Source organism: Periplaneta americana, chromosome 6 (genome assembly GCF_040183065.1).
Source record: "Periplaneta americana isolate PAMFEO1 chromosome 6, P.americana_PAMFEO1_priV1, whole genome shotgun sequence".
In the NCBI taxonomy this organism is placed as follows: Eukaryota; Metazoa; Arthropoda; class Insecta; order Blattodea; family Blattidae; genus Periplaneta; species Periplaneta americana.
This window is the reverse complement of record NC_091122.1, coordinates 136,589,136-136,615,664: the sequence shown is the minus strand read 5'-3', so window position 1 is coordinate 136,615,664 and position 26,529 is coordinate 136,589,136. Positions and strand designations below refer to the sequence as shown.

The window sequence follows — 26,529 nt, the reverse complement described above, 5'->3', positions numbered from 1 at the left end:
CATTGTTAAAATCCTCTATTAAAATATTAAAAATAAACATGTTCTGAACAAATTAATTAACATATTTTAAGTTATTTCTAACTTTTCCTGGTATATGAATCTCTCTTGAACAGTTCAACCAATGCAATGGTAAAATATAACTTCCATCTGAGATTGATGAAACAAGACAGGTCCAATATTCGATCAACTTGAACGACCTGAAATGATAACGAAGTCAAAAGCAGAAAGTTCTTCCTGAGTTAGCACACCTGCCTTGTATTTTCGAGGTCCAGGGTTCAACCCCAAGGGCCAACAATCCTGATTTGAATTTTTTGTGGTTTTCCAAGTTTCTCCAGGCAAATGCCAGATTAGTACTAATTGCAAGATCGCCACAACCTGCTTCCTACCTAATCCTATAAGCTTTAGTCATCACATCAGCCATCTTTCGCGACAGACTAATATTTTTCCACCAAGTAGGCCTAGCACACTAAAAATGGACGAAGGTTCTACCTTCTGTTAAATGACAACAAAAATTGTTGTGGAAACCATGCAGGATATGTGAGAATGCCCCAAAAAAAAGTAAAAAAGAAGTGTTATATTACATCACGTCATATTTGAATAGCAAATACATATAAGAAATTGTGATCCTTAACACAGTAGAAACTTGATACAACAATTTTCTGGGAACTAGGAAAATTGTATTATGTCCAGGTTGTTACATTGAGGAATTATAAAATTTTGTCCAAAGTTATGTTCTGAAAGAGACTATAGCAAGTAAGTATAAAACAACATTACTTATTATGAAATAACATTTACTCACCATTTGATTACCCTACTTGAAGTACAAATTCATTAACATTCAGGCATATTTTTTTTGTTGTATGGTGGTTCGACTGTATTACAGACATTTCTGAGTAATTTCATTAATTTAAATAATAATAATAAAAAGAGCTGTGACAGTAACACCTCTCCTCCATTTCAGAAAGCGTAAATTTGGTAGAATATAACCTATATACTGTACATTTCTCCTTATACATAAATAACGAACAATAATTACATATTCGTTTTAAGGAAGATATATGGCCCAATATGTGATAATGGAGAATGGCGAATAAGATACAACTTTGAACTTTACCAACTATATAAGTCCCCTGATGTGGTTACAGTTATTAAAATATCAAGATTACGATGGGCAGGACATGTGCAAAGGATGGCAGATCATGAGATACCCAAGAAAGTTATGGGGAATAAATTTGAAGGAAAAAGGAGTGTAGGATGATCAAGACTGCGATGGATGGATGGATGGATGGATGGAGTGTTGGAGGATTTAAAGAAAGTGGGAATTAAAGGATGGTGGTTGGTTGCCAGAGACAGAGATACATGGAAGAGAGTTCTAAGGGAGGCCGAGGCTCAAATTGGGCTGTAGCGTCGATGATGATGATGATGATGATGAATTACATATTCGACATTATTTTATCATTCTGCCTCTACTTGGATAGGAGTCTATCCCGTTGCCATCAAGAGAAATAGTCTCTCTAGCTGAAAAGGTATCCACGAAGATATCAATTTCAAGCCTTCTTACAAGTTTTAAGAGAGATGGTAATGATCAGTTAATAGAAAACTGTTTATATTCTCAGAGGGGAAGTCGGAACTGGAACGTTTCAGTAGAAAACACATTAGATAATATAAACATATACATTATATAATTTAATGTTCTAATATACAAATGAGTTAACAATAGAGGATGTTTCATTTCTGAGCTTTCATAGTTCTGTAAGCTTCCACAACTCGTATTCTTTGCAATTCTAATTGTCGTCTTGTGGCTGCAGGTAGATCTCTTCTCTTAATCTTCTTTGTAACAGAGGAAAAGGATTCATTCTTCGTCTGCAATGCTGACTTCAGTAGTAAATTCTTTCTTCCAGGCTAAAAAAAGAGCATTAAGTTAATTCTCTATTTTCACTGTAGTTTTGAAACTAGAACAAAACCTTCGAAATTAAATTAACATAAAAACTTAATACTACATTATCAAAATTTCATTATACTTCCACATGGCAATTATTTTTTAGCATCAGACATACTACTACACACTGGTAATGGGGGCAATTAAACAGAACAAAACTGTTGATGTGAAAAAATTGTACGTATATAAAGAATTAAAACATCACTTATACTGATCCAAATTTAGCAAACTGTCTTCTTTTTCAAATATTTTTGGCACATGTTCATAAAATTAAATATCAATCACTACAGTTTTCCTTTGGGAAATGGATGCTGTTATTTGTCAGTTTTTTCAACATATGCAAATTTATATCACACACAAGTCTTTTACAGTAATATTTTATGGTTTTAATTTCTGCACCTTTGTAGCAATTTACACATTATGACATACCTATTTCCTGTAAAAGATGATAAAGCTTCCATGTTATACGAAAAGTCATCCGAATTTTTCTTTGTGAGATCTGTAAACTGTTGTACGTGTTTTTTATATTTAACATGTCGTGTATCAAACTTTTTCACCTGTCATAAATTACTACGCAGTTTTGAATGTTAACATCAGAGAATTGTTTAATCTTTTTTAACTTTGTGCTAACTTCGTTAATACTTCGTACAATGAAATTTATAAAATGTGACATTTATGCTTAAAGATAACAACAAATGAAGAAAAACAACTGCTATGGCCTTCACTGTATCAATACCTGCCTTTATAAGTACACCAATTTAGAACAACAATGCTGCATGGTGGTTTGTTCACAAGTTTGTTAAGCATTAGGCCTAAAATAGCAGCTAATATCAGAAGAAAATCAGACACTTTATAATAAATGCAATCCGCAACTGAGACTAAAAATAATAAAGTCACTTACCCATTTTCACAAGCAAATCAATCCCTGTACTGTTTTAAAAATCTCTAGAGTTGAATCTAGATCTTCTGGGAGGCAAATTAAATTTGTGGAGAGATTTTTATGACCATTTTCATTTCCCTTCTTATGCATCATTCCTTTTGCTAGTCACAAACATCCATATCAAAAGTGAAAAAAGCAAAAGAAATCTAAGACACAGCAGAAGCAGTAGTTACAAGAAAGATGGACAACATAAGTATTATTTCTCACAGAATAATAGAAGAGCATTAGAAATTTGAAATAAAGTTAATTTTAGTGACACCAATAGCAGACTTGAAAACTTCTAAGAAATCTCAAACCTTCATCATAATCATTCATAAAACACAAACGTCACCTGTCCTGAGGTCCAGTTAAATCTCGTTTAGATGTTACCATATATCTCAAAGGAGAAAGAATTGTAATGACAATTTTATTTTGGAAGTGTTGAACAAATTTAGCGATTTCTTAAACAGTCATGCAGTGAGTGGGAAAATTAATTCTTTGATAACCAAACATGAAAGGCCTATTCTTTTTTCTATTTTAATCAGAACAAATTAGTTCTTCAGTAAAATTAAATTTTACTTTCTCACTGTATGAGTAAAAATAAGATATTCTAAAATAAAAACCAACTTGAAGATTTTGATGTTACAACATAATTTCAGCATCTTTAAGACGAATGCAAATGTTGCCAACTCATTAATGAAAATACAAAGCTGGTAAATGTCTCAGCAAGCAATAAGCATAAAACAATAAAAGACAACCCTACTTCAACTTTTACTTCAAGAAAATGCATTTAAATTATTTATTTCAGTAATCATTTGGTTAAAATTCTGACCAACTGTACAATTTTTCTCTCTAATAATAACATAAAACTTAAGAAACTTCTCAATAAATGACGTGACAAGGCAAGGTACTAATAATCTCATTTTTTTTTTTTTATAGCTCTGAAACTTTTCTTAGGGTGTGTGAAAATTTTGAAGACTTAATATTGCTTATGTTTGTTGCAAAGATGGAGTCCACAAATCAATATGTTTGTTCACTTCAAATGTAACAAGTTTTAATAGTTATCATCAAAGCATTATTAATAAATAGTTAATTAGATTTTTTTTTTTTTTTCCAGTGACTGACAGTGATATTCAGAAGTGCAATTCTTATGACAAGAAATGAACAAAGGTAAGTTTGTTAGAGACAAGAATGACTGGTCAATCATACTGTACCAGTTAGGGTCCATATTGTTTTTAATTCTGTAGTCCTATCAAATGACTTTATGTTATCAGAGAATTCATGTCAATTATATTTTTATTTTATCGCTTAATAATTACTTATAGGTAAATGTACAACAAGATTTGAACAACAGATGAACTACGTGCACCTTTTTCATAATGGTAATGGTGCCAATTTTTAAAAATCAGTTGGCCACATTAAATTACTGTATATATTTTTCTACTTTAATATCAATTGATACATTTCATTTTTACAGCACTATAATTACCTGCATTAAGAGAGAGAGGGGCGGCGGGGGAGAGGTACATTAATTTTATGATCTTTATATATATATATATTTTTTTTTTTTTAAACTGTACACTATCAGGAATTGTGGCTACCCTCTTCCCATATTACTCTATTTAATAAAGGGTCCACCATAATTACTTAAAAATAAATGTTATCTATAGCAACAATACACTACATACGGTACCTTGACTGTTTCATCTCTTGCACCTGCTTTCCTAGGCAGGGCTTTCAGTATAGGAGGAGCATGAACAGTTTCACCAAATTTGACTTCATCCTTAAATTTTTCAAATTCATCTTTATGTTTCTCCAATTTTGCTTTCTTTGCTTCTTTCAATTTCTGTTTCCTTCTCTCCTTCTTGCTCAGTCTTGATTCATCTAAAGTTTTGGATCCTACATGTTCCTTATCTCGACTTCTGAATGACTGTTTCCTTATGTCGTCAGGGTTCTCTTTCGTCTTCTTTTCTAATGATATATTTCCAGTAAGAGGGTCCCTTATGACATTTACGCCATATTTATTCTCAAACTTTGTTTCTTGTATCACTTCCTGTGAAAATTAAATTTTTATTTAAAATCAAAATTAACTTACTCATTTATATTTCTCCTTACACAATATAAAACTCAACGGAATGTATGCAAAAGAGAAGCTACTATAATTTCATTACACAATGCAAAAGAATTGTTACACAATTTTCATGTCTCTTTGCAATCTTTGCTCAATTCTTTACTTGTCAGCTTGATTTGATAAGAGTACCGTAAAATAGTATGAATATACTGAAATATGATTACTTTTTTTTTTTTACTCATACAAACAAAAGTAGCTGAATAGCTTCTTTTATTTATATTAATTTTATTTAAATTGGTAGCACATTTTTAAATTGAATATTGTATTCTGCAAATTAATTTACTGGTGATATATTTTGTTATAATATTCGAGAACATTATCTTATTTATTCCTATTTCACAAAATAGTGGTATCAGTTTATTGATACCGCAGTTTGTACCAAGTATACAATAGTTATAATTATTCTTTGCTCAATCCTGCGACTTGTCCATAAAAAAAAAAAAAAGAACATTTTGAGTTTTATTGCCTTACAGCATACAGTATGTGCAGCTTTCCTGAAATCATAAGCTCTAACAAAATGGATACAAAATACATTGGATTATGTAAACAGATTCTCTAACTATGCATTTTATATGGATAAACTGAATTTTACTTCAAGGAAAGTGAACAAAAAATTTGTTTACAAATTCAAGTATTATGTATAAAAATATAATGTAATACAAACAATTCACTGTTAGAGTTCAACATCTGACTTATTAAACAAGTAAACTAGCTATTAAATTGCACTTAAATAAGTCTAATCAAGATATCTGTAAATATTTATAAAAAGTAAAAACTTACGTGACAAGCATTTCCAAGCCGATACAAGAAATGATTATCTGACTCCCCTGGATACTGAACTAAAGATGGCACGGGCTTTTCTGCTTTTGTCATCCCTGGTAATTTTATGTCCTTCCCAATTAAAGTGTTTGTATCAATCAATGTATTTTTCGATCTCTTCTTTTTACGTTTCTTTTTTATTGAACCATTTTTAAAAGCTTCAGTGATTTTCAGCAAATGCTCAGCACTTCTTGGAACTTCTTGAAAATCTATGACTGCTGGTGCTGCATTAATTTTGTTTTTCAATCTATACATAACGCAAAGAGGAAAACGTCACTATTAAAAATAAAAAGAGAGTAGTATTTAGAGCACAGCAAACACAGTTAAAAATATCTATGCCATGAAAGTTAACATGATTGATTTTAGAAAACATAGCATCAGTTATTTTCCAATGCCTAGGAAATCATTGTATAGAGCACATCTAGGTCAGAAAGCATGGGTAGACATAACAGCTCGGTTAGAAAAGCCAACGTACTATGGTAGGAACGATCATGATTTTAAAATCAAATGTAGGAAACAGAAAACGGATGTAGGTAAATTCTCATTTTTAAATAGAACTATAAATGATTGGAATGACCTACCTGCAGCGGTCTTTGAGGGCTGTCCTTCCTTAAGGAGATTCAAGAATAATTTAAAAAGTTGTGTATAAAGTGCAAATTAAAATTAAGGTGACATTCAACATTTAATTTTTTAAGGTGACATGTATTTATTTAGCCTGACGAGTTTACTTCCTTGGTTTGAATTGTAAATGATTTAAAAATAGCGTGTAAGAGGGCCTTAAACTAGAAATGTTTAGTTTAAATGTAGTTCTGTTTATAAGTATGCATAAGGATGTAATTATTTTACTTATTTGAACTGTTGTATCAGTGAAGCGAGGTGAGTCAGTGAAGTTATGGTTTTACAGTGCAGTGAACAGTTCCGATCAGTGATAATTTATAGCGTCAATGAAATGTGTTCTATAGTGTCAGTGAAATGTGTTACAGAGTGGCAGTGAAATGTGTGCTAAAGTGTCAGTGAAATGCGTCATAGTGCCACTACAGGGAATGAGATGAGAGTAAAGTGAAAGACTATGGACACTTATGTAGGACCTATACATAATTATGTAGGTTGTGTTGTAAAATTAGGTATTTTATTTATGTTTTATTATTATTGTGTTAAATTGTATTATGTATAAAATTGTATATGTGTTGTAAAATTGTTTTGTGTATTGTAAATTTTATTGTGTATTGCTTATCATTTTATTGTGTATTGTTAATATTGTATATACCACTGCCACCAGGTGCTTGCCCACTTGCAGTGTAAATAAATAAATACATACATACATACAAATGACAGTAGGCTACACTTGTGTGAGATGAGAAAATTACAGATGGATGGAAACGTGTAATAAAAATACTACAATGCAGCCAACATGAAGCAGTTGTACAATCACAACTGTAAACCATGCAGTAACACCCAAATGTGTATTTGTTGGATAGATGAGACCTCTTGTAGAACAAGTACGAATAAGACTATCTTAAATGATTGTAGTCCCACATTTATTCACTAGCAATAGTGCATAAACTAAAAACGAATTTGCTTTCCTTTCCAAGTGAAGAGTAAAAAATTGTGTTTTGTGAATATTCTTCAATGTGCTATTCACTTGCATTGAAAATGGATAGATTAATCACAAAACTGGTCTTGTGCAGTTGTGTACAGACAAAGAGTGTGCAGTTGTGTACAGACAGAGTTCTTCATGCAAATTATATATGAAGGCCTACTGAGAAGGTGGATATGACTGGAATGTAATACCACACTTCATTCCATAACACGATAGGCTACACTGCACATACCAACATTTTTTGGAAAAGTTTTAAATCGGGGAGAGGGGGAGAAAAGAACACGAGTATACATGCATAAGCTCAGTAGTTCAGACTAATGACTCGTTTATATCAGATAAGTTGACAGTAGAAATGTTTAGGCGTAAACTAGGTGCAAGTTAATTATAATTATGTTGGCTGCATAACTTCAATGTCTGTTGTCAGCACATGCAAAATAGTGTATTTATGACTGTTTTGAGATACATATAATTAAGTAAAATGTTACATTTTTATCATTTGCAGAGCACTGTCATTGTAACCAGTTTAAAGTAACTTATAATGCATTTTTGAAAGTTACATAACTTCCCATAAAATATTTGAGGATTAATGATATTGCACTCCCTTTCAAAAGACACTGTAATTTAATTTGTATATACTGTAGGCCTACTAGGAAAAAGATGTGTGAAGTGTTAATTTTTACTGGTATTTGTAGATGATACAGTTGTTTCCAATAGGCATGGATCCAGCACATGCAAGTGAAGGAACAGGTGTGAGTGAGACATCTACTTATGTAAAAGATATAAAATACAGTCGGGTAATTTTCCAGAAAAACTACACCAAAGAAGACTAGCTAAATTTTCTTTTTCTTCATTAGCTCTTGTGACACGTAGGCTATATAGTGAGAAACACAATTTTTTAGTTCGCAGTTACAAATACTTTAAACACAAAAATCGTTTGTTACTTACCTGTCTGTATATTTTAATGCATTATTGTAGCTCCCCTCCCTCTTGCATGTTAGAAATGTAACACTCAAGTGGTCCAGGACGCAATTACTAGGACCATTTCCCTAATTCGTTCTGGACCTCTCGCATGTTATGTTAGCAATTAGTAACAAATAAGGAGGGAAGGGGTGGCTAAAACAGTGCATTAAAATATAGCTACATCAAATGATTTTTATGTTAAAAAGCAGGCCTATTTGTACCATCAAGCCTCCTTTAGTGTATCTTTTCTGGAAAAATACCGGAAGTGTCGTCGTTTTGTCTTATTTTGTGAGTTTATAAAAATTAAATAGGCCTATAAACAGTAAAACACGTTTATAAATATAATTTTATTGTTTCTATACAGGTACCAGATAAGTTAGGCTACCGCATACTTCTTTAGAGTTGACTCGTTACGAATCAGACGGCCACATACAGATAACAGTGACCAATAATACCGATAGTGTCAAATTTCTTCGAAACTCGACATGGAAATGTCACATGAAATGAAATTAGTACCGGTATACCGGGGACAGAACAACTAGAGGCTTCAGTGACGTCACTACAGAAGAACTCACACACAGCAGAATTGTTCGTTGCACTACAAACTGAAAAACTTTGACCATCTACTTTCACTGATCCAGCTACGCTCTCACAATACAATAACGTCTGTTCAGAAAATGTTTTGCAACTGAATGGTACCGTATACCTGCTAGTGCGGGAGGAGGGGGTGGTCGGACAGTAAAAGTAACCGTCTCCAAGCTTCTAGATGTTCTGTCCCCAGTATAAGTAGTATAAAATTACTGAAATTCATTCCACATTAGGTCTTTAATGTGTTAACGTCATTGTGTAGGCAGATGGTGGGTTGACGTGTTTCGAATTTTACTTTCTAAGGTATTCTGCAAAAGTGTGTTTAGGTTAGAATATTTTTAAGGGTTCCTAAATAAATTAAATATGACTTACATTTATTGTGCGGGTACAAGAAACAATATTTTGGATGAATCTAGATCATTGTAATAAAAACTCTGAGGATAACCTAATTCCGACCAAGAGAAAATGAAATTTTCTGTATAATGTAACGCTATATTATTATGTAAACACGTGCCATTTTGTCATTTAACATGAACTTATTGCTACTATTTAAACTTATACTTACTCTGCGTTACGCCTGGCCTGTTGTTTGAAAGGATCTTTGACGCCATGGTGTTTTTTCCCCTTAATCTTTCCTCCCATTTTTATATTTCCTTTGCCAAATGTACTTTATAACCTCAAAAAGCAGTGCTCGAAGTTACAGAGTACAAACGGCAACTACCATCATTTTCAGTGTCGCCAACTCAGGTCAGTGTCGCCAACTTTATTCTTAAAAAACCGCTATGAAGCAGTGCAGAAACCGCTAAATTGCTATCCTGTCAATGTAAAATGAAATTATGTTGCCGCTGTGAGTGCAAAAAATACTCGCTAAATTCCTATATCAGCAATACAAATTTCATAAATTTTACCCGCTAAACGAACACAGAAAAACGCCAGATCTAACGGGAAAACCGCTGGATTGGCAACACTGACTCAGGTTTAAAAAATTTGCTATAAAACGTTCGCGAGGAGTGCCATTTGAAATTTCAAAGTGGGAGTGGCTGGGGGTGGGGGTGAAATCTAATATGCAATTAAGCCTGGTTTTAGACAACGAGCACAGAATACAATAGAGTAGACACTAGCATTTTAATACCATTGGACGGAGTGAAGCCGGTTTGATGGACCTAACGCCATCTTGTTGCTACCAAAACATTGCAAAATAGCTATTACGTTATAGAAGATCTTATGATAATAAGAATTCCATATGTCCCTAATTTCTTGTAGGACTCACACTTTCTTGTTTGTTTCGTAATACAGAATCGCTATGCACGTATTTTTAGCAAAAATTACGAAACTGTCATCGATAAATCACATATATACAGGTTATTTAAATTGGCAGCTCTTCAAATTGCAGTATGGTATTTAATAGATAATCTGGAAGGTTAAACAAACAATAATGATAAAAAAGGAAAATAACAGTTTGACCTTATTTTGCTACTAGTCCAATAAAAATGCTACCCTATAATAATTACTTTTATAGGTTGATCCATTTGCTTCGATTTAATAATGAAACTTGCTTCTTAACGCAAATTATCATTCTCTTCCTTTTGCCAGTATTTCGTATAGATGTCCCGATTTTGTTTAGAGAAAAAATGGAATGCTCTTAACCATATAATATTTGATAGGCTCTTCGTTTATAGTATATAATTAGATTATAACGGCGAACAAAAGTGAAGTTTTATTACCAAGTGGGTCAAGTCAGTTCACGACCGAGTTAATGAAGCTACTAAGTCTGTAAAGCATAAGTCTGATTTCGTGATTATAAAAATTAATTACAATAATATTAATACACTATTTCTTTTTCTTCATCAAACGAATACGTGCATTCGGTTTAAGAGAAACCTCGGTACACCAGTTTTCTATAGCGCTCGACACAAACTTCCAACATGGGTTGTTAGGTTAGCTTCGCTCGTAAATGCTAAGTCTGCAAAGCATGTCTGATTTCGTGATTATAAAAATTAATTACAATAATATCAATACACTAATCCTTTCTCTTAATCAAACAAATACGTAAACAATACGAATCTAACCGACTAACTTAGGCTAAATCATTCATTACCGTATCTAGCCTACCGGTAATAAGTACATTTCACACATGCATATTTACCCGTGAAAAGTTATTCCAGGAATTTTTTTTGGAAACCTGTTTGTGCAGCCATACGCAGAACATGTAGGCATATTGAAATTAGTTAATTTATTAATTAAAACAACGATGCAACATCACAATCAACTGCCCATGTGCTAACCGGGAGCGCAATGTTTTGGTAGCATCATAATGGCGACTGTCCACAAAAGCGGCTTCACCTCCAAGCTGTTTATATCTACTCTATGCATTCTGTGCTCGTTGGTTTTAGACTTCCCCCCTCAATATCTAAATTGACGTGTTTTTTATTTAAATTGAATTCAATTTCAATAATAATAGTTATTTAGACTGGGACGTTATGAAATATCTGTTTTTTTCAGATATAGTTATAGTTGTTATTTTGTGGTCAATAAGTTTTTCCATTTCCAAATTGATATCTAAATAGGGCTACACAAAATTCAGGATTTACAGAATAATTATTCTACTTTGTCATTCCTATGGCCAGTGGCGGCTCGTGAACTTGTGGATTGGGAGAGCTGCAGTGGATTTTGGTACATACAAATTTCACTTCTTGATACCATTACTAATAAGTAGAGGACAAAAATAAATGCATTACATATCGAAAAACCAAAACTTCCTGACTTAGTTGGGAGATGTCTGTGGCATCATTTGCTAATCGCTAAAACAAACTTATACCAATGATTTCAGTCTGAATTTCTGATCGGCAGACACTCAACTTGCAATTTACCAGTTCATTCTGAATTGTCTTAGAATTACCTTTAAACAGTGGCATGTTCCAAATGATTTTTGAAAGGCTCGTTTAGATTACTCACGGACTGTAGCAACCCACAAAATACACCAGGGTTCTTCGAATCGTTTTTTCATCATGTCCCCTAAGGGGAAGTTCATATTGGCCACAAAATTTGATTCAATCAATATTTTTAAAAATAATTTCACGATTTTTTCTCACTTCTTGATTATGTTTGAGAATGTTTAATTGCGCAGCAATATTAGTTTTGCCTAACATAGCCAATGAAACAACATTTTTCAGGTGAAATTGCGAAGATTCGTGCTTTTTAATTTTTAAGGGCAAATGCCCTAAATCTGTCACACCACTCCTACTCTATGCAGTATCACCACCGAAGAGGAGGCAACCACAAATGCTCAGCGTAAATTTCATTGTTATACTTCCTTACATATATGCACTATTTCGGCTGGATGAAACTTGAGTAAGATTTAAGTTGGGTAACGAACGACCTTTTAATTTCACTTCATTACATGAATTTTCTCCCCAAGGGAAAGTTGAGAAAAATAAAATTAATATTCTGTAATTCACACACATTCATGCTTGCACATTTGCACTGGTTAAGTTACGGTACTGAAACGTCACACCAAAGCAACGCTCAGATATACTGATGGTCAACAATTTTCTAAAACTGGAAGAGAAGTCTCTTTCATATTTTACGTGCTATATCAAAATGATTATACTCGTGCAATCATTTTTAGTTAAGGCAAATATTAGGTTCTGCTGGAGGCTGGATATATACGTAATAATAAGGCAAAAGAAAATATTAATTTCGTTATATTAACTCGATAAGATTCTACAACAATAAGTATGTGAAGAGAAAATAAAAATTTTGTCATTAAGTTTCAAGGGAATAGAGAATCCATTTGACATAGCATTACAATAGCGGTGTGGGAGGAAAGATCTTCCCTTGTCGCCTGGCTCTGCAAGCTACTGCAGCGAAATATGGGTTTTAAACAGCGGCAGTTTCCCTCTGCTTCCCTTCACCTCTCTACGCCCTGACCTAGCAAGACACACTCTCTATGATCTGTCCCACCCTGCAGATCCCAGGACGACTTTGAATGCAGTGTCAATTCCAGTACAGTCGACGCGCAAAAAGATAATGCATAAGATAGTAGTACATATTCCCGGCCAGATGAACTATATAGAAATTTACCAATAAAAGCTGTAAAAATAATTCTACAAATTAAAATAAATATTATTTTTATTTTCCTGTCAAATCAGGGAGTGCTGCAGCTCCGCAGCTCTTATGGACGAGCCGCCTCTGGCTATGGCACAAAAAACTGGGTCCCAAGTAAGAAGAGTTTCCATACATTAATTATATTTAAGAATAAAATACTATGAAAACTGTTAGGGGAGAGTCGGGTAGTATCGGACATCGGGTAGTATCGGACAGTGCGTTTCTTTCATCTACCACCATATGGTAGTACCTGAATGACATGGTTACGTTTCTCTATGCGACATCACAGAAACGTAACCATGTCAGTCAGGTACTATCATCGTGTGGTAGATGAAAGAAACTCACTGTCCGATATTACCCGATGTCCGATACTACCCGACTCTCCCCTACCAGTTAATTTGAGCAACACATGGAAAATCCGAAGAAATAAAGATATGCGGAAAATTTGTGTCATTGGGTGCTGATCCGGGAGTGCATTTGGACATGGGTTCGATTCCAGCTTGACTGATTGCCTGGTTGTTTTTTTTCGAGGTTTTCCCCAACCGTAAGGTGAATGTCAGGTAATCTATGGCGAATCCTCGGCCTCATCTTGCCACATAACATCTCGCTATCACCAATCTCATCGACGGTAAATAACTAGTAGTTGATACAGCGTCGTTAAATAACCAACTAAAAAACACCACTGTCACTGTACTGCTCAAAAGACCGCGTCAAAGTTGGCCTAGCTTGATGCTGTCGCATGTTCATTAATGAGAACAGATCCGTAATGTTTGAGAGCATTTAGATAAAATATCCCTGGAATATAGGCTACGTTGTATTTATTCGTCTTAAAATATCAGCTTTCTTACGGAGATTGTTCATTCGTAATTACTACGAACTTAGCCATTTCTGATTGTAAAACTTGTACAAATATGTATTAGTACAATTGTAAATGTCATTGTATGTTTTACGTATTATATAGGCCTACATATCTACGACTTTTTAGTCTATTTCTGTCAAAAGGAGTGGTTTCTTGAAGCTTCTGTTAATATTTAGCTACACTCTGAATAATTGAAGAAACTACAAAATAAATAATTTTCATGACTTGCTGATAAACATCCCAAAAATTTTACTTTGCTTGTTTGTTACAGACAACATTTGGTGTCAATACAACAAAGAAATAGGGAAAACAAATGTCTAATTATAGTCGGACTTTGTTTAAATTACTTGCTTAGTCTGCAATTCCGAATTATTGGGTACAACCTGTACCAGTTGACAACTCTCTGTTGTGTATACAGAATGCCCTTATTTTTTTTGCTCTTGAGACACGATAAATACCGACCTTAACTCTTTCTGTCCACGTTCTACCTTATTTTAGCACCAAAACTAATATCCTCGCAAGGTTAATACCGATTTCGAGCTCACTATTCTCAAGTTCTGTTTCGTTTCTCAGGAGTCGGGATTTCGCTTCCAAACCTTTAAACATACAACTGTTAGGTGTAAGATACACGAAATAAGTAAACAAGTTTCATGGGCACAATTAGAAATGATTCATTATTGTTACATCGTTAGTCTTTGAACTTATTCGTTTCCTAATCGGTAACTTGGATGCCTACTGCGATCTGTTGTGCGCATTTTAGCTACGACACAAGCTTCTTTTTGGAGACACTTTCCTTCTATATTAACTTTCGCATTTCACTAATAGGCCTACTACATAATCACCAAATAAGTACCTGGCAGTTTGGCTTAATCGAGATGTTACAAAAAGAACTGCTATTATTATTATTATTATTATTATTATTATTATTATTATTATTATTATTATTATTATTATTATTATTATTATTATCATCATCATCATCATCATCACTATTATGAAATTAATACAAAGAAATGTTGGGCTGTTTATTGTAATTTGTACAAATTATGAACTTAACAATGAAAAACTTACAAATGAGGTAGAATGTTGTCCGTTGTATAGTAAATAGTCGAATAAATTAAATATAAACAATCCATAGTGTCAATTTGACAGTTATTAATTGCAACTTAAAAAAAAAAAACTTATTTAATTGCTAGGCCTACATCGTGTGCAAATACAACAGCCATTCAGCTTAGTAGCTAATCTGTCCTGTAACTTCATTAGTCTACCCAGGTTACTCATAGTTTGTATGCCTTAACGTAAACGTTTGTTTTCCGAGAATTCCCGTGACGTCAGAAATGCTAAACATCTGTTCAAATTTTAACATCCAATTACTTTCAGAAGAGGGCATTTACACTTCATATTGAAGCAAGGACATAGCCTATATGTTTGTACGATATGCGCCAAAACAAACAGTAGGCCTACTGAAATTCTTGCACTGATACTACGCTTGTACGTAGGCTATCGTATCCATGGTGAAGTTTGTTTATCTGAACTCATTATTGTATTGTCGATACATATACTTACAAATGGCTTTTAAGGAACCCGAAGGTTCATTGCCGCCCTCACATAAGCCCGCCATCGGTCCCTATCCTGTGCAAGATTGATCCAGTGTCTATCATCATACCCCACCTCCCTCAAATCCATTTTAATATTATCTTCCCATCTACGTCTCGGCCTCCCTAAAGGTCTTTTTCCTTCCGGTCTCCCAACTAACACTCTATATGCATTACTGGATTCGCCCATACGTGCTACATGCCCTGCCCATCTCAAACGTCTGAATTTTAAGTTCCTAATTATGTCAGGTGAAGAATACAACGCGTGCAGTTCTGTGTTGTGTAACTTTCTCCATTCTCCTGTAACTTCATCCCGCTTAGCCCCAAATATTTTCCTAAGCACCTTATTCTCAAACACCCTTAACCTATGTTCCTCTCTCAGAGTGAGAGTCCAAGTTTCACAACCATACAGAACAACCGGTAATATAACTGTTTTATAAATTCTAACTTTCAGATTTTTTGACAGCAGACTGGATGATAAGAGCTTCTCAGCCGAATAATAACACGCATTCCCCACATTTATTCTGCGTTTAATTTCCTCCCGAGTGTCATTTATATTTGTTACTGTTGCTCCAAGATATTTGAATTTTTCCACCTCTTCGAAGGATAAATCTCCAATTTTTATATTTCCATTTCGTACAATATTCTGGTCACGAGACGTAATCATATACTTTGTCTTTTCGGGATTTACTTCCAAACCGATCGCTTTACTTGCTTGAAGTAAAATTTCCGTGTTTTCCCTAACCGTTTGTGTATTTTCTCCTAACATATTCACGTCATCTGCATAGACAAGAAGCTGATGTAACCCGTTCAATTCCAAACCCTGCCTGTTATCCTGAACTTTCCTAATGGCATATTCTATAGCGAAGTTAAAAAGTAAAGGTGATAGTGCATCTCCCTGCTTTAGCCCGCAGTGAATTGGAATAGGATCAGATAGAAACTGACCTATACGGACTCTGCTGTATGTTTCACTGAGACACATTTTAATTAATCGAACTAGTTTCTTGGGAATACCAAATTCAATAAGAATATCATATAATACTTCCCTCTTAACTGAGTCATATGCCTTTTTGAAATCTATGAATAACTGATGTACTGTACCCTTATACTCCCATTTTTTCTCCATTATCTGTCGAATACAAAAAATATGATCAATAGTCGATCTATTACGCCGAAAACCGCACTGATGATCCCCAATAATTTCATCTACGTACGGAGTTAATCTTCTCAAAAGAATATTGGACAAAATTTTGTACGACGTCAACAAAAGTGATATTCCTCGAAAGTTACCACAGTTGGTTTTGTCCCCCTTTTTAAAAATAGGTACAATTATGGACTCCTTCCATTGTATTGTTGATACATATAGTGAAAAGTTTCTAAAATGGTTCTCACAACTGAGGAAAAGTGTTCATTGTAGAATATTACAACTGAGGAAAAGTGTTCATTGTAGAATATTACTTCCGTTCATACGGGCTAGGACGCGCAAATGGCTCAAGTTTGACACAAATTTCAGATGAGTTTCGCGATAAGTTTCACAAAACTCCGCCGAGTAACGCGGTTTTGTTACAAGTTGTTGATAAGTTTTGCCGTACAGGAAGCGTCCTCGCTCAAAGAAGAGGCTGCACAGGTCGGCCTGTTACTCTGACAAATAATGATAATCATAGGCGGCTCATTCACATTCATCTCGATGGATAGGCCTACATTAATAAACAGACAAATAGCTTCCTTGGTTTTGAACGGCCAGATGTTATTGTTCAGACACCACTTCATTCTGAACGTGTAACAGTATGGTGTACCATATCTGCAAAAGGTGTAGCCTAGCTACTTGGCCCGTATTTTGTGGAAGACGATGGTGGACATCCTCTGACTGTTAACCAGTATTGATATAGGAATCTCATTATGACGTCATTTCTGAGGGATCTGCGAAGACTTTGTCGTGCATGAAACATCGCACATCATACTCAATGGTTCCAGCAAGATGGAGCCACATCCACTCTGCCAGAAACTCAGTCAATTTTCTCTGGGAACATTTTGTGAACGTATCATTTCACGTGGAACAGATTTTCGGTATCCATTACATTCACCTGACTTTACACCACCTGATGTATATACATGGGTTATGTTGAAGGAATTAATTTTTCGATAGAACCCGCCGACAACAATTGTGTAATTGCGAGGAAAAATCGTAGTTTTTCGCCACTTGCAACAACCTATATTTGCAAACATATTTCAAAATCTACGCGAACGTTTTGAGTACTGTTTGGAACATAATGGAAAGCATTTTGAACAATTTTTATTTATAGAGAACGTTAGAGAAAAGTGAGCCATCATCATCATCATCATCATCATCATCATCATCATCATCATTATTATTATTATTATTATTATTATTATTATTATTACATATTGTATTAATTTTCAGTTCAATAAACATTTTCAGTGCCGGTACTGTTTATTTTGGCGCATAGCACTGTATGTTTGAATATGCTGATATTTCCTCCCAGGAATTTTTTTTTCGAAAGGGGCAAATGCCTAGTGACAATACAATTTAACAGAGTTAATTAAGATAGAATGCGATGTGAGATATAGCTAGAAGAATCAAGAAAGTGGAGACATTCTCGGGAAGAACAAAGAAACCAACTTTTGTTTTTCTTATGCACATGTTAAGAATTGAATCATTAGGTCAACTGGTATATTGATTTGAGCCGTTTATTTTTGTTTAAGCAGCCCAAATATCAGTCCAGACATGTGGGAAGTATTTAATAATTTCGCAGGCGGAATCAGGGTGTTTGTAACGTCCACTGACATCGTCACGTGAATGTTACGAATTTTAGTTTTCGTTTGATAATTTTATGTTAAACATGTGCGGTCAATCTGTTATGTAAATTTTTTTTCGGCTTTCCAACGTTTCTTATAGTCGTGTTTTTCATTGGATAGTGTTTTATGGAGTCATTTGCTCTTGTCATTTCTGAATACGTAAATTATCTCCAATTCCTCAGATTAATTTGTTTTGTTTCATTCGGAATAAATAATGGACATAAAAAGAAGGTAGCCTACCTGTAACGAACAGACAGCGTAGAATTTTAGGATTCAGACAATGACACCAAATAGTCTATGACATATGAGATCAATGAGAACCCGCATGAAGCTGGACCATGTCGACTTATGCTGCTTGCTGGAATATCTTATATTCAATTCTTCCGTCGCTATCATTCACTTTTGCTGTCACGACTTTAAGAGATTCGAACCGTGAATGATTACCGAAGACAGGACTCAAGCTTTTATAACTACTGCTGTGGAACATTCTGGTTCGTAAGATATTTCATCGATTACATATTTCTGTTTTAAAGTAGTATTAACTAGAACCTTCTAGAATCACCTGCTATCGGAGATCGACATTAAAGAATACGGTACGAAAAGAAGAACCGGAGATCGAACTTTCACAGGCAGTCAAAATATTCATAGAATTCATTATACTAGCTGAGAGTCATTAACTACCTTGAGAGATCCGCGTATTACAAATTAATGTTTCTTTTCTCAAAAGCATCATATGAATCAATAGGTATATTAATCAGTCAACCCGTAGATAGCTTATAACTATTTAGGCCTATTATTTTAGCTGCTTTAAATCATTATTGAAATTAAAATACAACCGCTGCTAGTTAAAGAATTTCAACGACGAAAAGTGTCTACCCCTATTCGTGTTGTGCGTGATGCCTAAACATTTTATGCTCGACCATGCCGAAATGTAGTAATTATACACCTGGTAGCAGTCCTTTAATGCATGTCATTAAAGTACACCTATTCATTAAAGTTCAGGTTTTCGATTATTCCCGGATATGCAATCGAAAGACAACTAGCAAAACGTCACGCAGGCTGGAAATCCAATACTGTCGCAGAAGGTAATGTTCTGTTAATATAATAATTAGCGTTAATTGTAAATAATATTCAAATAAATTCAATTTGTCATCTCGTTTTTCAATGTCGAATTCAATTTCAAGGTTAGACCTATATCAAGTTTAACGTTTATCTTACTCTCGAATTTGTATCAAGGTCGTCGACATTCGTTGCCCGGAAAAAATCAATACTTTCGCGTCTGCGCACATCTCACAATTTACGAGATTGCACAAGGTCAGTTCGCTCCCCAGTCACATAAGAATTGTATGAATACTTGTGAATAATTTCAAGTTAGAAATATGGTCGAGCATAAAAAGTCGTATGAAACTTGCCTATAATGGTAATTAAGACGCTCGTATGAAAATTATGAAACTCGCTTGCGCTCGTTTCATAAACATCCTCGCGTCTTAATTACTATCCTTATAGGCTCGTTGCATAATGTACTATTATGCTCGACCATGCCGAAATGTAGTAATTATACACCTGGTAGCAGACCTTTAATGCATGTCATTAAAGTACACCTACTCATTAAAGGTCAGGTCTTTCAGCCAATGACGACTCAGGTTACAACTGTTCAGCCAATGACAGGTCAGCTTTCTACCGTTATAAAACCGCAAGTATCGATTATTCTCGGATATGCAATCGAAAGAGAATTAGCGAAAAGTCACGGAGGCTGGAAATCCAATACTGTCGCAGAAGGTTATGTTCTGTTACTATAATAATTAGCGTTAAATGTAAATAATATTCAAATAAATTCAATTTGTCATCTCGTTTTTCAATGTCAAATTTAATTTCAATGTTATCTCTGTAGGTTCTTATGGCCTAGCAAGGTCAATGTGGACATCTGTTCCTGGGGAAAAATCAATACTTTCGCGTCTGCGCACATCTCACAACATACGGGACATTGCTAAAAAATTAATAATATCAAGTTAGAAATATGGTCGAGCATAAAAAGTCGTATGAAACTCGCCTATAATGGTAATTAAGAAGCTTGTATGAAAATTATGAAACTCGCTTGCGCTCGTTTCATAAATATCCATACTCACTTCTTAATTACCTTCATTATAGGCTCGTTGCATAATGTACTATTATTTACTCTCCCCTTGACAACCAGGATAGGAAGTACATGAAGAGATTCATTGTGTGTCTGAAGATGATTCTCATAGAAGAGTCGATATAATTGCCATCAATAGAAGAACCCAGAAGGCGATGGTCTTAGACCCTACGATTTGCTTTGAACGAGACACGAATCAAGCACTGCAGATAAATGATGACAAGCGAGCTAAATATGTACCTTGACTTCCATACCTCAGTGAAAAAAATAGCTTTTCGCTTTACAACTGGGATGTTGCAGGCTTACTATTTGGAGCGAGGGGTTGTTTACCAAAATTTACATGTAATATCCTTACATCCTTTAAAATTCCCTTTTATGAGGTTCAGAAGATTGTGATGGAAATTCTAAGGCCTCTCTTCAAATTTTACACTATCATCTATATGTTAACACGTAAATTTTTGTTTTAATGTACAAATCGAATCAGTATTTTGCTCGTTTCATTTCCCTTTATCTTTTATATTTTGTTAATTCCGGATCCCAGTGGTCAACCTCACTTGAGGACGGATGATTTTGAAATCTTAGTAGTTAGGCCTACCAACAATAAAATAAACACATTCATCTCTTCTTAAAATGCAACACGTTACCAACAATAGGCCTAGAATTTGAAATTAAAATTTTCTTATATAGGCTACTCTGATTTAGATACCATTAGGCTCTAATTCTCAAAATACCGTATGCAACGAGAAAATAATGGAATAAAATCGTACTTTACTCTCCCGTATGGTACCATAAAAATTAGGCCTACTATTTCACACTATTCACATTGGAATGGTTTGTTTCCATGTGTATACATGAAACATGTAACACAGGAAATTGCATTGAAAAGGCTTCTCTCCGGTGTGAATTCGTATAGGCTATGTGACAAAATATTTTTTGCTGATTCCGAGGACAATCTACAAAGAGCAATTTATTAATTACATCATTGCAAAACAGTACACGAACATTAAAAAAGACTAAAACTGTGGAATTTACTGTATACGAATTCGCTCTGGAAAAAAAAAACTGTAATAGATAACATTAGGCTATGGATTATAGAACAGGTAAACGCTTTTGAGGCTGCAATGTCTCTCATATACTCTCAAGTGTTAAGAAAATACTTATAGTAGCAACATTTCAATAGCTCCTGTGAACTATAAAAAGAACAATGATTAAAAGAAAGTTATATCTGAAATAGTTTTACAAAACCCGGAAATTCCATCCTTGATGTATGGATCCTAAACATGGTCTCTCACATCAGATGTCTTGGAAGCTGCTGAGATGAGACTATTACGAGTGTGTCCGCTTGCACGATTTACATTATATGACCATAGAAGTAATGAGGACGTCAGAAAATAGCTACATATTGCAATTAATATAATAAACATTATCAAGACATACTTATAAGAATAACTGGCCCCACAGACTTCTGGAATACAGACATCTGGGAAGAGAGGTATCAGTCGTCCCAGAAAGTGTTGGAAGGATCAGTTTCTATCTTGAATTATGAGGACGGAATAAGCCAGTTGACCTAATCCATGTTCTTATAATACTAATGATGCTGAGTAATGAATGAGTGATGAAACGAAACAAAAATTGCACCGAAGTGGCTTTTTCCCGGTATTCGCATTATTCAATAATAGGAAACCTACATACTTAACTAATGTATGAAGACGTGGATCTTCTTCTTACAGAAAGACTTGTTTCCACTTAAAATTTGAGCTACCGAAGAAACAAATCACAATCAAAAACTGTATTGCTAATGTACTCATATATTTTTATTTGGCTGTCAAATAAGATGAGCGCGAAATGATGACTTATAGTTCTGAATTAGTTGTACCGTAGGCATATTTAATTGTAGTATAGTATAGATTAGATTACGTTAATTTGCTGTAATTTAAATGTATTTCATATGTTTTAAGACACAATTATGTCTTTTTAAATTTCGTACATAGATTATTTCCTCCAAACATAATGCAAATCTACCCAGTAATGTCATTACTGTAACGAGATGTACAACTGTAATTTTAGCCGAAATACATTAATAACATTAACGAAACGTGATATAGCATACATTTGGAGGAGTTGTATCTATAATACTACAAAACGGTAGGTATATTGTTATCCTCTGTTTAGGCCGCGGCAACAATGATCCTACATAATCAAACAATATGCGATATTAGTTACCGGTACAAATCAAATTTTGAATTATTACGCAAAAAAAAAAAGTTGTTGCATGAAAGTGTGTACATTATTTAATAATAAAAAAGGAATAGTGCACAATGTGCATATGAAAGGGAAGAACGCGCAAATTAATATTGTCACTATAGACGGCTGTCTGCACTAATTGTACATTATTAAACCGCAAGTGCATGTACATACAAAGAATACAGCACTGCCTACTTGATCGCTATTTATACGTACGGTATGCACCTGTTCTAGCCTTCACGAATCTTAACTTTTTGAGTGATTAGTGAATAAAGTGGCAAATTAATATTGTCACTATAGACGGCTGTCTGCACTAATTGTACATTATTAAACCGCAAGTGCATGTACATACAAAGAATACAGCACTGCCTACTTGATCGCTATTTATACGTACGGTATGCACCTGTTCTAGCCTTCACGAATCTTAACTTTTTGAGTGATTAGTGAATAAAGTGGCGAATATAGCACTGCAGATATTTGTAATACGATATGACAGTTTATTATAGAATTGAGTCTTTTTTTTGTTGCAGAAAATGGCAAATATAGTACTTATATCTTCCATGCAACGCACTTTACAGGTATGCACATAATCCTAATAGGCCCTAATTAAAATAAAATTTCGTAACAATCATTATCACTGTTAACTTGTTCTTACGGTACCGGTATTTATAAAATTTTATTTAAAATAGTTTAACGTCTATAATTAATGCCAGTATTTTTAGTCACATCTGCTGTGAATAAAACATATTAGAAAATAATTAATTTATATCAAATTTATCACAGCTAAGAACATAATAAGAAAAAAATAATAGGCCTACAGGTCTTTCATATATTTAGATGATGGATCGTTAATGGTAACTGAAAGGTTGCGGAGTTATTGATAGAGAAAATTGCATTTAATCGTCTCAGTTTTTTTAATGTATACTTTGTTCCATAATGTCAGACAGGCGAAGTAAATATTGCCAGCAGAGGAGGGGAGAAGTATTTATTGCTATTCAACCAATAACAGAGGTTTCATTCCACGCTTGTCTTGAAGTTGGGCAGTGATAGAACGCTTCAGACCGCCCAACTTCAAGATAAGCATGGAATGAGACCTCTGCTATTGGTTCAATAGCAATTATCCTTCATTTTCTGCCGGCAATGTTTATGTCGCCTGTCAAACATTATGGAACGGAGTATAGCTACCAACATTTTCCCCATTTCTGCCGAGTAGCTGCGATAGCTCTGTGGCTGTCTCACGCCTACGCCTTACTGGTAATTCTCTCAGGGTAAAGCGCATAATATGCAGTACCTATGCCCAACTATTGAAACACGGAATCCGCTATGGAACAGCTAAAATTCCGCTATATTCCGCTGATATATGAGTAAGCTTACTGAATAAAGGAGTTTGGAATGTGTTACGGGATTATAGTAGTAAGAATTTCTGTTTTTCTGCTATAATTGACGTTGTTGCTAATAAAAGCTGTGAATTATTATTTTTTATTTACTGATACATTTTGAAATGAAATGGAAAAATACTCCTACACTCAGAAATGTAAGTTAAAAATTTACTTTGTTGTAATATGCTTAAATTTATTTTACATACACTTATTGTCAGCAAGGACAAATGACTTAGATTGACATTCAAATTCTTATTTCTGAATTACACTTGAATACAAGTTAATGAAAAGAGGAAAACTTCACCAGCACTTCTTGATTAAATTCATAATAAAATGTCACTGACTATATTAATGATTTTAAACACAATCGAAATTGGTGAATTTTAGCCCAGCCAATTGGAGAAAGGCACTAGGTAAATTCCGTCTGCTGCGTCTTACTATTATAGATCGAACGTGACTGCCGAAGCAATAGTGTGTACATTTCTCCTGGATTGAGTGTTGAGCGCAGGAAGATTTTGTGTTTCATAGTGTGGACAGATAACACAGGTTTATGTACTAAGCGAAACCTGTTATCAGGTGTACACTCCTCATTAGTTGCGTTTACAGCTATTGGATAGACATTCATTCATTCATTCATAGTGTTTTGCCCATGGGCAGGTCTTTTACTGCAAACCCAGCATGGTTTTATAGTCATAATGTAATTGTGAATTGTGTTTACATCATTGTGTGATATCACTATAATTTATATATATCGCACTATTTGTTAAGTACTTAACACTTGCCAAGGTCTTATTTGTAGGTTTATAGTTCCAGTTGTACGAAGACTACTATAGTCAAATTATTACCTATGCTGTATCGAAGTACACTTATAAATAAAGGTAAAGAAATGTGCAGTGAAGCTAAGGGCTCTGAAAAAGAGCAAGGTACTGAAGAGGCGTCATTACCAGAAGAGCCAACAACGTGTTGCATGTCTGGATGTGCTAACTGCGTGTGGATACAGTATGCTGAGGAAGTGACCAAAATGTACGAGGATGGGGGAGAGAAGGCGAAGGAAATTATAATGAGCAAAGTAACGGATCCCAATACAAAGGCCTTCCTCATGATGGAGCTGAAGAATTTAAGTAACAATTCGTCATAATATAGTGCTGTAGGAAAACTATGTAAATATTATTATTATATATATAGTAGATTTAGGAGAGAGAATTAAATGTAATTGGTACAAAAAAATAAAGATACAACACGTGAACTTAGCTTTGAGAGCAGAATATAATAGTATTTATTTTTTACTTCGTACAGTTCTGGAAATCGTAGAAGCTGTAGTTCCCAGCACTCATGCAATACAGGATAAAAGTGAAATAACCCTGCAGGTTAAAGAAATAGAAAATCTATATTACGTTTTGTAATTAAATGCATGGTTAATTAGAAAATTAAATTGAAAGTTTCAGCGGTCGGGCAACATCGCCACTATCATAGTAATCTTTCGCAACATTCAGTGGCTTGAAATTAGTGGTTTTTAAATTAAATTTACACGAAAACCGTCCAAGCTATTGAAATACGCCAGAGGAATAAATGATTCTTTATTACATTTTCTATCGATATGGACAAAATAGTTTCCGAATAAAAGGGTGCTAAACATTTGGGGGGGGGGGGACCTTTTTTTCTGAGAAAACTATGAACTTTCCACCAATATGATATTGCACTTTCTTGTTACATACAACATGAGCTATTCGCCCTGAAAATCTGCAGGGTTATTTCACTTCCACCCTGTATAATGCATGTTACGCCCATCTTCCACCAGTGTGACGGCTTGTATAGCATCTTCAGGATTTAACAGCATGTTTACTGTTTAAAACTGATTTTCAAACTGAAAGAAATTTCTCGGAAATTCATTTAATTAAAAGGAAAACATCACTAAGTGGTTGAAAAGTGCAGGAACAGGGCATTGAAACTTCCAGCATAAACACTTCTCAGGCCTAGGGATGGTTCATGTAAGGAAAGCCACGCAAACATTGTCATAAATCATCCTTTACTACATAAACCTATCACAAAATATAGCCAACAACCTCACCCATCAAACAAAAAAATCGAAAATATAAACCTTGGTTTCATTTCTTAAACGTTTCATGTATTTACTGAGTTTTACATACTTTCTGGGGAGGGGGGGGGGAGGTCAAAACCCAAAATTACGAGTATTCATCAGCTGGATTTTCATTTATAGTAGGTATTTTGCTGTTACTTTTCTGTAATTTTAAACTCTCAATGTATTGAAAATGCTGAATGTGAAATTAGATATATTTACTAATCAACATTTTCCATCAGAGATATTTCGATATCATCATCATCATTATTCTTGCATGTTTTGGACGTACCATACTTAAAAATTGTTGGCTCTGCAATGGATTACTGCTTTACTTTATAAATACTGTGATGGAGTTATC

The 26,529-nt window shown here is 34.3% G+C and overlaps 2 protein-coding genes across 2 annotated transcripts in view; one reads left to right on the top strand and one right to left on the bottom strand.

Annotated features, from left to right (window-relative positions):
* The window catches only part of LOC138701774 (uncharacterized), a 233,051-nt gene that overhangs the window by 161,797 nt on the left and 44,725 nt on the right, over positions 1-26,529 (top strand). Inside the window, exon 3 of the mRNA XM_069829024.1 lies at positions 3,976-4,028. Coding sequence (XP_069685125.1) covers positions 4,019-4,028 — 10 coding nt within the window. The 5' untranslated portion in view covers positions 3,976-4,018. The remainder of the gene's footprint in view (positions 1-3,975; positions 4,029-26,529) is intronic.
* On the bottom strand, positions 1,661-9,713 carry LOC138701776 (coiled-coil domain-containing protein 137). Its single transcript, XM_069829026.1, has 4 exons — positions 9,522-9,713; positions 5,770-6,055; positions 4,552-4,911; positions 1,661-1,902 (listed from the first exon to the last, which is right to left on the bottom strand). Exons 1-4 carry the CDS (start codon positions 9,596-9,598, stop codon positions 1,729-1,731), a joined length of 897 nt encoding a protein of 298 aa, XP_069685127.1. The 5' UTR covers positions 9,599-9,713; the 3' UTR covers positions 1,661-1,728.

Excerpts from the sequence above, each read along its gene's own strand:
- LOC138701776 (XM_069829026.1), bottom strand. The coding sequence starts at position 9,598 with ATGGGAGGAAAGATTAAGGGGAAAAAACACCATGGCGTCAAAGATCCT. Across the intron at positions 6,056-9,521 it reads CAGGCCAGGCGTAACGCAGA|ATTGAAAAACAAAATTAATG; the intron begins GTAAGTATAAGT and ends CGTTATGTATAG. Across the intron at positions 1,903-4,551 it reads CAAGAGATGAAACAGTCAAG|CCTGGAAGAAAGAATTTACT; the intron begins GTACCGTATGTA and ends CTCTTTTTTTAG.